Source organism: Mytilus californianus, unplaced genomic scaffold, assembly GCF_021869535.1.
Source record: "Mytilus californianus isolate M0D057914Y unplaced genomic scaffold, xbMytCali1.0.p SCAF_3, whole genome shotgun sequence".
Lineage (NCBI taxonomy): Eukaryota > Metazoa > Mollusca > Bivalvia > Mytilida > Mytilidae > Mytilus > Mytilus californianus.
This window is the reverse complement of record NW_026262679.1, coordinates 28,960,617-28,974,801: the sequence shown is the minus strand read 5'-3', so window position 1 is coordinate 28,974,801 and position 14,185 is coordinate 28,960,617. Positions and strand designations below refer to the sequence as shown.

At 32.9% G+C, this 14,185-nt stretch overlaps 1 protein-coding gene across 1 annotated transcript; it reads right to left on the bottom strand.

Moving 5' to 3' along the window:
• Window positions 1-1,933: 1,933 nt before the first annotated feature.
• LOC127733441 (uncharacterized) lies at window positions 1,934-4,217 on the bottom strand. Its single transcript, XM_052242802.1, has 2 exons — window positions 4,179-4,217; window positions 1,934-3,569 (listed from the first exon to the last, which is right to left on the bottom strand). The coding sequence occupies exon 2, from the start codon at window positions 2,933-2,935 to the stop codon at window positions 1,934-1,936; it is 1,002 nt and encodes a 333-aa protein (XP_052098762.1). The 5' UTR covers window positions 2,936-3,569; window positions 4,179-4,217.
• Between the last annotated feature and the right edge of the window lie 9,968 nt (window positions 4,218-14,185).

The following is a 14,185-nucleotide window of genomic DNA, read 5'->3' as shown; positions in this document are numbered from 1 at the left end:
GTTGGTTTTGTGAGTGTAAGGCGGGAGCCCGAACTATGGGATGCTATGCCCATGTAGCTACGATATTGTGGTACATGGGAAATGCCAGACATACAGAATATATAAAACCAAAACAAACAGATATTCCGCTGCATTTAAAGATGCCAGTATACACGCATTTTCAATAAGGGGGTGCATTAGCGATATTTTACTATCGAAAATTTGATGGAAAGCAAACCCAACAATCCATGCTGATTTTGTTTCCTTGATATGTTGTCTTGCTCGATATAAGAGCATTTGAACAAATAACAAAGGGTTTTCGATTCACGATTCGCCAACTACAGGCTAAAATATTGTCCTAAAACTAGTTTAAAATGTCCGTTACGCTGAAGGTACTCCAATAGATATTCAAGTGTTTTCACTTTACAGATATCCTCGTTTGAATGATGGGTTTGATCGTTTAACATGTGCTGTAAATGACTTTCCCGTTGCAACAATTACTTACTGCTAAACTATTTCACTCTTTTCTCACTAAATCAAAAATGCATATCTTTTGACAGAGTAAAACTCCTGACAAAACTATTTAAAGGGTTGTGTTTAATTCCGGAATATGTCAATAATATGGACATTTTGTGTTGACAAAGTTATAAACATCCTGCAAATTGTCATGGTATACAAAATATGAAAGTTAATCAGTTCTTAAAGTCGGTATTTTGTAAAAACCATATATTTACCGCAGGCTTATGAAAGTAACGAACATTTTCTAAAAATGGTTAAAAATGGAATAACATTTTTTTTGTATTCTGAAAGAGAAAGTGTTGGGAAATGGTGGGAAAAAGATGACAAAGTGCAACATTATAATATGAACTTGATATATATCTCAAATTAAGGACTTCCCGATGTTTCAACCAAAACGAAATGTACGTTACTGTAATGACAACATACAGAAACGCATTTTCTTGTAAATTTCAGAATGAAATATAGCTACTAAAAGTTAAAATTTACTTTCCAGTTGATAGTGATGAGAGTATATTATAGACAATTCAATGAAACAACATGTAAACTTTAATAAACTTAAACAAGTAACGAACATTTCAAAATTTCATTATCTTCTGCTCACGTCAATTGTTATTACTGTAAAGTTCCTCAATTTTTGCTACATCATCGGGGTTTACTTTAAGCATTCTTTTCGATTTCCCGGAGGCTTGTGGATTTGAAATCTTGCACAAAATGTCCTTACGGTCAACCAAAATAACATCGGACCTACTTGGCCACTGATACATTGCTTTCTTCTTTTCTAGAAAAGAGATTTCAATGGTGTTATCTTCAATATCGATTGTTTTTATTTGACCGATGTACCATTTATTTAAGTAGATAGCAGCCACATAATCTGCACTGCTATATTCCACGTCTGGATAAGTTTCCCTGGCTTCATCTGCAGCCTCTGCTGTTTCGTCCGTTTGAGTTCCAGTCTTCAAAACTCTTTCCAGCTGCCAATTTTCACATGTAAATTCATCTGACAAACAGGTTACGCAATAACAACTTGTATTACGAACAGCAACTACAGCATTGCCCTTTTCTGCTACAGCGTGTAATTTCATCGTACCTGGAATTGGACGGAGCTTTTGTTCGGAAATAAGTTTGGTTTTATTTTCACATCGGTCTTTAGGTAAGAAGATGAACTTGATGCTCTTTAAACTACACGATTGCGATTGTGTCCATGCGTAGAAATCATGTGGGTCTTGTATTGCGACTTTCCCCGTACGCACCGCTTCGTTTGCCATTCGTTTACTAGTGCCTTCAATCCCATCGCATGGGCCTTTCCCATGACCGGCCTCCCAATAGTTCCACTTGGCCTTTATGCCGTAATCGAGACTGTGATTCGCAATAGCATTGAATATTGCTTTATTGCGATATTGAGATGTCGGACTATCCGTCCAGTAATGGATACATTCTACAGAAGAAGCTGTTTTATTTCTGGTTTAATTTGGTCGATGATGGATAGTACAGTTGCTGAATTGTGACCCATCTCATCTGAGATTACTACTATACTTTTGTGGAGCAGCTCATCCCCGTCAACCTTGTAGTAAACTACAACTGGATGTATTGTCACGCTAGTCTGATTCCAATAGGCAGACTGGATCTCTTCCACGGATTTGCACTGATAGTTTTCGGCAAAGTCCATATGTACAATGCAATGATTTTTTGGTAGATTTATCTTCAATGCTTTCATTTGTGCATATTGTGTTTGTATTCTTGTTACATGATCTTTGAATTCGTTCATCTGTTTTTCGACATGAGCTATAAATCCACTTTTGTCAACTGTGCTGTCTACAACTTTCATTGTCATTTTTGTTCTGCCCTTTTCTTCTACTTGAACTCTTTTCCACTGACTAAATACCACATCACTGGCCTCTGTATTTGTCATGTCTTGTATAATTTCTTGTTGCTTTTCAACTTCTTTTTCTGCATTCAAAGAAACGTCTATACCTAATCGTTTTACAGCTTTTAATGTAAATGACATGTTTTGGTGTTTGGTACATAAACATGTGTCCCTTCTTATAAATGATGTCAGAAGAATATTCTTTGGACGAAGTCGTGTAAAGGTGGTAAATGACAGCTTCACTGTGGGATACTCCATCATAAATTTATGGTACAAGTTTGAAAGGTAGTCTGTCAAGATTCTTTTCTGAACTTTCTTATCATCTGTTTTAACATAGTCTGCCTTTCCTGGCATAACTCTAGAGTTCTCATCCCTCTCTAGAAATCTTGTTACATTGTATTTTTGCTTTCCCATCTCTCGGATTCGGTATAACCTTTTGATATTGATGTCTTTAGTTGCTACTTTTGCTAGTTTATTTCTACTGAGTCCTGTTCTTTGTGCTAGTGTCTTAATCATCCTGTACTTTTTCATGGTTTTGCCGGAGACAATGTTTCGTACTATCCTAGTTCTCATTCTTGCCTGAGTCGATGTTCCCTCTCCTGCTGATCTAATTTCATTACAAATTGTATAACAAAAAGTAGTTCTTTTCTGACACTGCTTCTCTGTTCAGCTGATAAGTTCATTTCATCGAGTTGCTGTTCAGTTTTGGATCTTGGTGTACTTGTGTTTTTGTCAACTTTTTTTCGTTTCACTCGTTGCAAAGAGCGCGCAGTTGTTCTGTACTTCCTCTTTAAATTTTCATGCTTGGCTTGTAGACTTTTCATTTCGGCCTTTATTTTAGTTAATTCTTTGCTTATTCTCATTTTCGGACCATTGGCTTTCTTCTGGAATCTCATTTGGACCAGTAGTCGGTTTTCAGTAGGAATGACAGACGATGTTCCACTTTCATATCCACTTGTGGAGGGTTCAATCTGCTGGTTATTGGCATGGATTAATTCTAATACCTCTTTTTTTCTTGCTCTATAATGTTTTAGGTAATCTCTGTTATATTCGTTTCTTTGTCTCCTCTTTCTTCGAGATAATTGACTACTAGGTTCATAATTTTGTTTCCGTTTCTCCCTTTCCTTTTGAAGATAAGCTTCATTGTTTTTTTCTTTCAGGCGCTGTCTGTATTCTCTCTGAATCTGGGCCCTCGATTTGACCATTTCTGTAAATGAAAGATAACTGTATTTAGATACGGGTACAATGATATATCGAAAGCTTCCACGGAAAGTCGTTGAAGTCTTAATAAATATTTTTTTTAGTAAGCATTTATTTTTGGATACAAAATTTTATAAAAGATAAGCTAAAAATTATTTTGAAATGTTCGTTACTAGAGAAGAAATGTACGTTACCACTACATACGTGGGAATTCTACATTTTGAATGCAAAAACTAAAACGTGACGAAAGGAAATGTAGTACTGTCATCACATTAGTAATTTCTTCAAGGATTCGACTTTTTATTAATGTGTTATGTGCTTGTATTTATTCAACTGACATACAATTATGAAATGGAAAGTGATAAATAGACATAGTGGTAGTCTTAAGACAACGTTAAAGAACTATTTCAATGTGTATACATTGTAAAAAGTTCGTTACTCTATATAACGAACATTTCACAACTACAATGTCATTTATTAACACATTTTAAGACATCCATGTCAATTACAATGTATGACCATATTGTTTAGGTTGTTATGTAAACAAGTGATATAATATTTAATAGTTGTGTATTCCATTATAAGAAATGCGTGATAATGTAAAATGTAAACGTACCTTATAAATGTGGATCCTTCTCCTGTCAAAAGTTTATAAATGAATGAAACTTTTGTCGTTTTAAATATATGGCGGCAGTCAAGTCATCCAGCATCACATACTTTTATGTAAAGCTATCACGTTCATGAGTCTGTTTCGTATCCTAGGTAACGAATTTTTCAGTAACGTACATTTCAAGTATACTGAAGACCTTCAATTTAAGAAACCATTAGAGTTTCTCGAATCGAAACGTTGTATTTTTCTAGAAAGGATAACATAAAGAATTACCCAGTGCTGATAGGAATATACTGAGTTTTAACTGAGAAAAGTTTTTAGCAGTAACGAACATGTCATAACTAAGTTAATTACATCCAATATCGTCCCTTCCGACATTTCCAGAATCCGTAAACTACAATACAGAGAACTATGTCTGCCTTGACTTGAGTAACTTTATCAACAATATTTTATAACCCTGTTTCAGCTCAAGTTTGATCATGTATATATATATATGTTAAAAATTTCGACGTATTTATGTTGGCGTAACGAACATGTACCTGCTTTTTGTGACAACCCTTAAGGAGTATGCTGTCATGCGTTTTCGGGAGATTGGCGCATGAAAGTTATTTTTACTGAAAGATATCACCAATTCGTCAACACTGTGTAACTGTGAGGGACTTTTTATTAATGTGTTATGTGCTTGTATTTATTCAACTGACATACAATTATGAAATGGAAAGTGATAAATAGACATAGTGGTAGTCTTAAGACAACGTTAAAGAACTATTTCAATGTGTATACATTGTAAAAAGTTCGTTACTCTATATAACGAACATTTCACAACTACAATGCATTTATTTACACATTTTAAGACATCCATGTCAATTACAATGTATGACCATATTGTTTAGGTTGTTATGTAAACAAGTGATATAATATTTAATAGTTGTGTATTCCATTATAAGAAATGCGTGATAATGTAAAATGTAAACGTACCTTATAAATGTGGATCCTTCTCCTGTCAAAAGTTTATAAATGAATGAAACTTTTGTCGTTTTAAATATATGGCGGCAGTCAAGTCATCCAGCATCACATACTTTTATGTAAAGCTATCACGTTCATGAGTCTGTTTCGTATCCTAGGTAACGAATTTTTCAGTAACGTACATTTCAAGTATACTGAAGACCTTCAATTTAAGAAACCATTAGAGTTTCTCGAATCGAAACGTTGTATTTTTCTAGAAAGGATAACATAAAGAATTACCCAGTGCTGATAGGAATATACTGAGTTTTAACTGAGAAAAGTTTTTAGCAGTAACGAACATGTCATAGCTAAGTTAATTACATCCAATATCGTCCCTTCCGACATTTCCAGAATCCGTAAACTACAATACAGAGAACTATGTCTGCCTTGACTTGAGTAACTTTATCAACAATATTTTATAACCCTGTTTCAGCTCAAGTTTGATCATGTATATATATATATGTTAAAAATTTCGACGTATTTATGTTGGCGTAACGAACATGTACCTGCTTTTTGTGACAACCCTTAAGGAGTATGCTGTCATGCGTTTTCGGGAGATTGGCGCATGAAAGTTATTTTTACTGAAAGATATCACCAATTCGTCAACACTGTGTAACTGTGAGGGACTTTTTATTAATGTGTTATGTGCTTGTATTTATTCAACTGACATACAATTATGAAATGGAAAGTGATAAATAGACATAGTGGTAGTCTTAAGACAACGTTAAAGAACTATTTCAATGTGTATACATTGTAAAAAGTTCGTTACTCTATATAACGAACATTTCACAACTACAATGCATTTATTTACACATTTTAAGACATCCATGTCAATTACAATGTATGACCATATTGTTTAGGTTGTTATGTAAACAAGTGATATAATATTTAATAGTTGTGTATTCCATTATAAGAAATGCGTGATAATGTAAAATGTAAACGTACCTTATAAATGTGGATCCTTCTCCTGTCAAAAGTTTATAAATGAATGAAACTTTTGTCGTTTTAAATATATGGCGGCAGTCAAGTCATCCAGCATCACATACTTTTATGTAAAGCTATCACGTTCATGAGTCTGTTTCGTATCCTAGGTAACGAATTTTTCAGTAACGTACATTTCAAGTATACTGAAGACCTTCAATTTAAGAAACCATTAGAGTTTCTCGAATCGAAACGTTGTATTTTTCTAGAAAGGATAACATAAAGAATTACCCAGTGCTGATAGGAATATACTGAGTTTTAACTGAGAAAAGTTTTTAGCAGTAACGAACATGTCATAACTAAGTTAATTACATCCAATATCGTCCCTTCCGACATTTCCAGAATCCGTAAACTACAATACAGAGAACTATGTCTGCCTTGACTTGAGTAACTTTATCAACAATATTTTATAACCCTGTTTCAGCTCAAGTTTGATCATGTATATATATATATGTTAAAAATTTCGACGTATTTATGTTGGCGTAACGAACATGTACCTGCTTTTTGTGACAACCCTTAAGGAGTATGCTGTCATGCGTTTTCGGGAGATTGGCGCATGAAAGTTATTTTTCCTGAAAGATATCACCAATTCGTCAACACTGTGTAACTGTGAGGGATAAAGAAATGCACAAACGAGGCAACTTTTTAGTGATCAACACCTAATTTTAGATTTGGCGACAGTAACGAAAATGTCAATTTGTTGATTCCGTTACCAAAAATTAAAATAAAACAAGTTAAATTGTGATAACATTTCTTAATTTAAAGAGTGTTGGTCCACATGGATCAAAAATATGCAGCATATAAACCTGAAACTCATACAGGAATTCGCACACACCCCGGCGACAGCACATGCACCCTCTTATTGAAAATGCGTGTATAGACATTGAAACAGAGACCGATCTTGATTCAGATTAGCTGGTTTATACCAGATGATTAGATTATTAAATGTGTTTTGTATTTATATTTAACCCCCTTTTTTATTATTTTGTTAGTTTTAAGTTGAACAAAGCTATAAAATAAATGTACGCTACAAATCACCTACCAACATTAACAAGCTAACTGAAGCAACATGTTTTTTTAATACAAAACTAATTTTGAATATCTATTAGTTGATAATTCATATTTTCATGCACCTCAGGGGCGTTCAAAAAATCAGTTTTGGCCTTGTTCATTGTAGGAATACCTGTTCAAGGTATGAAAATAGATGATATGACGTATTTTCGTGTACTATAATAACCATCTATCGGGCTATTTAAAAACATGATTTACCTACCTAATCAAATAAAAAAAATCAGGGGAAAATGATGATTTTTAAAAAAAATTTAAAAATGTTTTTCAACGATTTTATGTGCTTTCTTTACAAATGTTCACATATTTTGAAAGAATTCAATCAGTTATATTTCAGAAAATAAAAGAGATAAATTCAATTTTTCGGAAATCTTAAGTAGGAAGGGAGAAGCTGTATAAGGAAACAATGACCAGCAGGACAAGATCTACTATTAAGGCAAACTGACTGAAATTGTCAGTTGACTCATTATTGAAGTAATGCCCTTGAATGACGATTTTTGACTATTTTCTGTAATTTTTGCGTAAACTATAGTGGATGGAGAGAAACTGTAATGCGTTAAAAAAAATATCAGCAAGACATGAACTACAAATCAGTCAACCTGGCCAAACTCGTCTGTTGATTCATGAGATATTTGCCTTGAAAGACACATTTTTACTCGTTTTTGTGTTTTGAGCAGAAACTTTAGTTGATTGAAAGAAACTGTATACAGCAAAATTTATCAACAGGACAAGGTCTACTATTAAGTCAACATGACCAAAATTAGCAGTCGACGCCTTATATGAGTAAACTACGGTAGAAGGAGAGAAAATGTAAATAGCTATAGTTATTAGCTGGACACGAACTACAAATCATTCTTGTCTTTCATTTTTGCTTATGTACTTTGTCTATATGCCGTTTTGTTTTTCTTTGTTGAAATATTTATTTGTTTTTATAGTGATTAAGATTATAACACCATGTGAACTGTTGTACCCCAATTTCTGACATTTTTACCTATTATGTCTGTTTGTTTTGCTCACACATTGTTGTCAATCATATGACTGGCATACAAGTGAGACGTTTAGCTAGCTAAAAAACCAGGTTAAATCCTCCATTTCCTACATAAGGAAACGCCCGTACCAAGTCAGGAATATGACAGTTGTTTTTCATTCGTTTGATGTGTTTTGAGCTTCCGATTTTGCCATTTTATAATGGACTTTCCGTTTGGAATATTTCTTGGAGTTCTGTATTTTTGTCATTTTATTTTTTTCAGTCAACATACATGTCAGTCTACTCCTAATAGATATTTACACTAGAAGTATTCCCGTAACAGTGTGGACAACCGTAAAACTTATGATGTTAATAATACTGAATCATTTACCTTTAACTTGTTTGTCATCGGCTATCGATAACAATGATTTTACGCTCACTCAGTCTGTCAGAGACCTTCCAGTGGTGATTTAAATATATAAAAAAGTAATGTTCATGTATGTGCGTGAGAGAAAAAAAAACAACACACACACACTCAAAAAAGGAAGAATAGTCGGTGCATAATCATGAATACGTTTTTGCTGCCAAGGGTTTTTCGAGTATAGTAGTTAGCAGAAAAGTTCCAATTTCCGATATACACCTAACTATTCAGTTTCCTATTTCATAAGTAAATTCAAATTTCAAAAGGCTTGGTCCAAATAGCTTTTTGCTGTCCAATATCTTTCAAGTACGAAAAAGACCGAACGAAAGTACATTTTGTCTATGTTTTGTAATTGCACAACTATTGAAAGTTGATAATGCATTCGTTCTAAATAAAAAATTTAGACAAGATAAAAGTTAAAAGATACTAAGTGAAAAAATTAGACAACCGCAATTGTTAAATCGCTTAGACGTCTGAAAAAAAAATAAAAGTTGTTTATCAAAACATAACAAACACGCCAGTAAAGAATGTTTTTCAAAGTACATGTATTCACTATTAATCAAAACACAAGGATAATTCTTGTGCTAGTTTTTCGAATTATTTTATTTAGGCGTTGAGAACCTTTGGCGATCCCACAGTTTAAATGTCTATAACAAGAACGACGTGATAAGTGGGCGTTACTGACGAACGTTCACCTAATCTGCCACAGTCAATTGATGACCTGAGCGCGCAAAGAAATGGTCTCGTCCAAATTGTAATGAAAACGATAAGAAATGTACGACTCCGACCTGAGTCCTAATACGAGTCAGAAGAAGACAGGTTTAATGACTGGGGCGATCTCAAAATAATATAAATATTGTAAAAATTGTACTTTAATTATTATAATATTAATTAAGAAGCTGTTTTAGGCGATTGACAAAACTACCACAAACTTCAACAATGGCTTTAAATTTGTGACGAGGATGCCTAAAAGGAATTTCCATTACTTTATAGGATTTCAACTCGCCAATAACATGTTCAACGGAAACTCGGTATTCTTTCTGTTTAGCTTTCTACACTTTCTCTTTAAGTGTTCCGGCTTTCTGGTTATCTGCTGTCTGGCGTACGGCGTCACAACAGGATAGCGGTTTTGGATTTATCACCAAGTATATACATATTCAATGGGAAAGGAAGATTTTCGTCTGTCCCGATTTGACGCATGTATCTGAACTGTTGGGCATCGTTCTGAGGACTCCAATAAACTATGTTACATTGATTTTTGATAACAACCTGTGTGTGAATACAATGAAAGTGTCTGTGACCAGAAAAATAGTGTTCTTATGGGTCTGTCTGAGGACGATATTTTTCTGATGTCATTCCGTCGATTCCAGTTAGCGCGGATGGTAATCAATACCAGGCACCCTCCAGACTTCCCCACTATTCTAATGTTGGCCAGCGAATTAAAGGGGTGTACTTTTCTTTAAAATTGCCAGAGAAACCGTTATTTCGTTCATCACCGCCGATACGCTGACATCAAATAAAGTAGAGGGAAAATGGTACGACGGATAAGAGCAGAGACAAAGAACAAAAAGCACGACTCAGCGGTGAAAGTTTATGAGGTCGGCCTCACCTTTGATGGAATTGCACTCCTACATCTCTCAAAATATCTAACATAGTTTCAGATGTCTCTCCCGTTGTCTCGAAAAAAACATATCTATTCCTTGAAATTTTTTTTTTTTTCAAAATTTCTTAATATATATCACATAAAAACAAGAAGTGTCCGGTATGATTTTGAATTAGTTTAAATCGCCTTCTTAGGACGATTGGCAAGAAAGATAATAATAAAGGGGGAGGAAAGAGAGATATTGTACCACTGCTTCTTTGCTTCTTTCATCGCACACATTCCTGTTAGCTTGTAAAAATTGTAACTTTTAAACGTCATACAAATTTTTTTCAGTCGTTATGAAAAGAAAGTTCAGGAAAGCTGTCCCCATATGAGTCGACGAAACCATTTGTCTATTGAAGGCATACCAGTTACCCCATGTGCTTGGGATAAAATTGTATCAGAGTTGCGGTCCAACCAACTAGAATTATCAGAAGAAGAAAAACATCTTTATATGACATCAGCAGTAAAACAATTGAAAATTCGTCTGCAGACGAAACTTGGCGAACTTTTGGTTACTCAACAAGAAAAGTTCAACAATGTTTCTTTAGAGTTAGTATATATTCATTTTCCTGAATCTTTTCTGATTTTTTAGGTGGTTATATTAACAGCTATCTCTGTTCCTTTTAATTCTTTCGGCATATTTGTTTTGGTTAAGTGATAAGTACATCCTTTTAACATGAAAATAGCTTATCAGATATTTTTGCTATTATAGAAAATTTCCCCTTTATGTTTTATTCACATTTGAGCATGTTAAAAATTCTTGTTATTTTCCTTTATTTATGTTGAGGGGTGTTTTTATGTTTGTGCGTTGTGTTGTGTTGTGGTGTGTTGTGTTATGTTGTGATAACTGTTTTCTGCTGAAAGTAATTTTCTTTTTTTTTGATTGGAAAGAACTTCTGAAAGTCAAAAAATGAAAAAGAAGCTCATAGAATATCATCAAGACAAAGAAAGATGAAATGTACCTATTCCTGTGAGAGCAGTAGTGGAACATGAACTTGCAAAGTGGATAATGGGCCTCACCATGCAGATTTCATTGCATACGTTACAGAAATTCCAATATCAGATAACATCAATGTTCCTGCAGATAACATCATTGCTCCTGCAGATAACATCAATGCTCCTGCAAATCTGCAACAAAAGAAAAACCCTGTCAAAAAAAGGAAAAAGGAACCTTTGATGAAATTGGTTCGGAAGAACCATGAAACATATGAAAAATTTATAACAAAACAGCTTCTTCCTTTTCTTTATCATTTTGATCTACGTAATGGGTGAAGTTAGTCATCATTTTGCGTCAGTCACCGTTTGTATCGTTTGGGCTCAATTTTATTTTTTCTTTCTAAAATTGTTTGAAGAAAAGCTAACATAGGATACTCTTTCAACTGATTTGTCAATAAACAAATTTAAAAAGGCTACTGTCGAACTGAATTTGTGTATTTGAAAAAAGAAGCGTCGTTTGGTTCTCCGTCAGACTTAAGTACAGCTCTTTATAAGAACCAGGCAGAGTGCAATATACATGTGATATATGAGGGTTCCAATTTTTTTCTATAAATTGCCTGGTAGAAGTAGTAAGTGAATTTTGCTCAAACATCTATAAAAGGACCCGACACGAAAAATATAAACAATTCAATTGAGAAAACTAACTGTCTACTTTATAACAAAACAATTTATAAAAAAACAAATATGATTTATATAGATAATTAGAATAGAATAGAATATAATAGAATATTTTTATTTCCCAAATTACAGGGCCCATAAAGGGGTCTCTAAAAACACCGCAAAGGACCTCCTTTGTTCACAAAGGAGCACAATGTAGCACAAAGGACCACAAAGGAGTGTAATAAGAGCACAAAGGACCCGCAATTAGCTTTTTTGCAAGGAAATAATGTAATTTCTGTAGAAAAATGTCAACAACTTATTTTGAAAATCATGAAAATTGCGATTTCTATTATGTACGACTTGGTGTAATCACTGGTACCGGATCGTTTATATCCGGTTTATGTCATAGCATATGTTTTTGAATTTATACATAGTAATTAAATAATCAGTAGTTCAGAAATATCAATAAACACTTTTTTTATCAACATTTATTCTGGACAAAAACAAAGTATCTAGCAAATTTTTCTTACTTTATGAATCTATCAGGTTTACGAGGAAAATGTTTGACAAGAGGAAAAAGAATCAGTATGGCAATTCTTAGGCTATGAAATTGACAGGAATTTTATAATCCGTATTTTAAAAACGTCAATATGCACTTTGTTTTATTCTTTACAAAAACAAAATATCTACCGAAATTGTCTTACTTAACGAATCTTAAATTGCTATGAGAAACGAAAAGTATACACACGACGCAATAAAACATGGACTGTTCATACTGTCTTTTGGTTATTTGTGTCGTTGACATACAACCATCATCTAAATTTTGTTATTTTAGTAGCCTGATAAATGAAAAATTACAATTTGAAATGAAAATTGGGTAAAAAAAAATGGTTCTTTTAACGAGAAGTTTATGAAATTTACATTCTGCTATTTGTGTTTTAACATATTTCACACATAAATAAACAACAAAGTAAGAAATTTTAACCGTCGCAATTAAAAATGCATTTTTGTTCTATAAAAGAACTTTCTCATTCTATATTTCTTATAAACTTTTGAGTACATTGGTTTCTACTTTCCCCTTTTTACATCAATAAACGATGTCTTTGATCACCTCTTGTGTGATCTATATTAATTTTGCATACTTCTGAAGTTTCATTTTGTTTTATTTTCAAATATTAAGAACAAATAGTTGTATCTGAAATAGTTTCCTTGTTTTTAAAGACTGCTTTATTAACACTGATAATAAATTGTAAAGAATTCCTCTATGTTAATGCCAAGCGCAATGAAGTCCTCATTATACAATTAGTTATTATTTGTGGAATTGAAATTTTGACAAACAACTTTTTTTTTTCTGTTTAATATCAAGCATTTATTTTTAAGTTCATGTTTTGCAATATTTTAAAATATATATGTATAATAAAATCTTCGATAATTGATAATCTAAAAAATGCCGTAATCTTATGCATATCCGTACCGATTTTTGAACACGGTTTCGTAAATCTTCAATTTAGCGATTTAACGCTAGTTTTTAATAAAAATAAATATTTTTTTCGTATGAAATGACTTTTTCCCCCATTATAAACACAATTAAAAGTCCTTTGTGCTCTTATTAAACTCCTTTGTGGTCCTTTGTGCTACATTGTCCTCCTTTGTGCACAAAAGAGGTCCTTTGCGGTGTTTTTAAAGACCGCCCATAAAGGGGATAAACTCAGTTACAATTGATTGTCATAATTGATAATTACAACAATAAACATCACAGTGTACATGTAAATGTATATTTAGTATATTAGCATTGGTCAGAACCAGAGCCAACAACAATATATATTGTGAATGCACAATGAAATAATAAAATTACATTATATGCATTCATTCTCAAATAATTTACTAGACTTAGTATCAATATTCATACCTGATCTCCTTAATTCAAAACACTCTCCAATATAACAGCCCATTTTTTTCCATAAGAGATACATTTTCTTGTGTCATGAGCCATAAAAATTTGGAAGATTTATTTAAGTTTTTAAAATTATAACAAATTTTAGAAATGTATTGAAAAATATCTTCTCTTTTGATATCATAAAGTGAGCATTGTAAGAAAAAATGAAGCCCATCCTAAACTTAACCAAGTGGGCAATTTAAACAAAGACGCTGATATCTATCTATATGGTTTGATCTCGATTTTTAAAGAGTGAACGTTTATTCTTAATTTACAAATTGACAAACAAATCAACGAAAAAGAGAATTTTTAGTAATCAAATAATTTTTACACATTTATTTTTCAAAAATGATTCATTTGATTCATGTGAACAGTCATATAACTGCATTTTGCT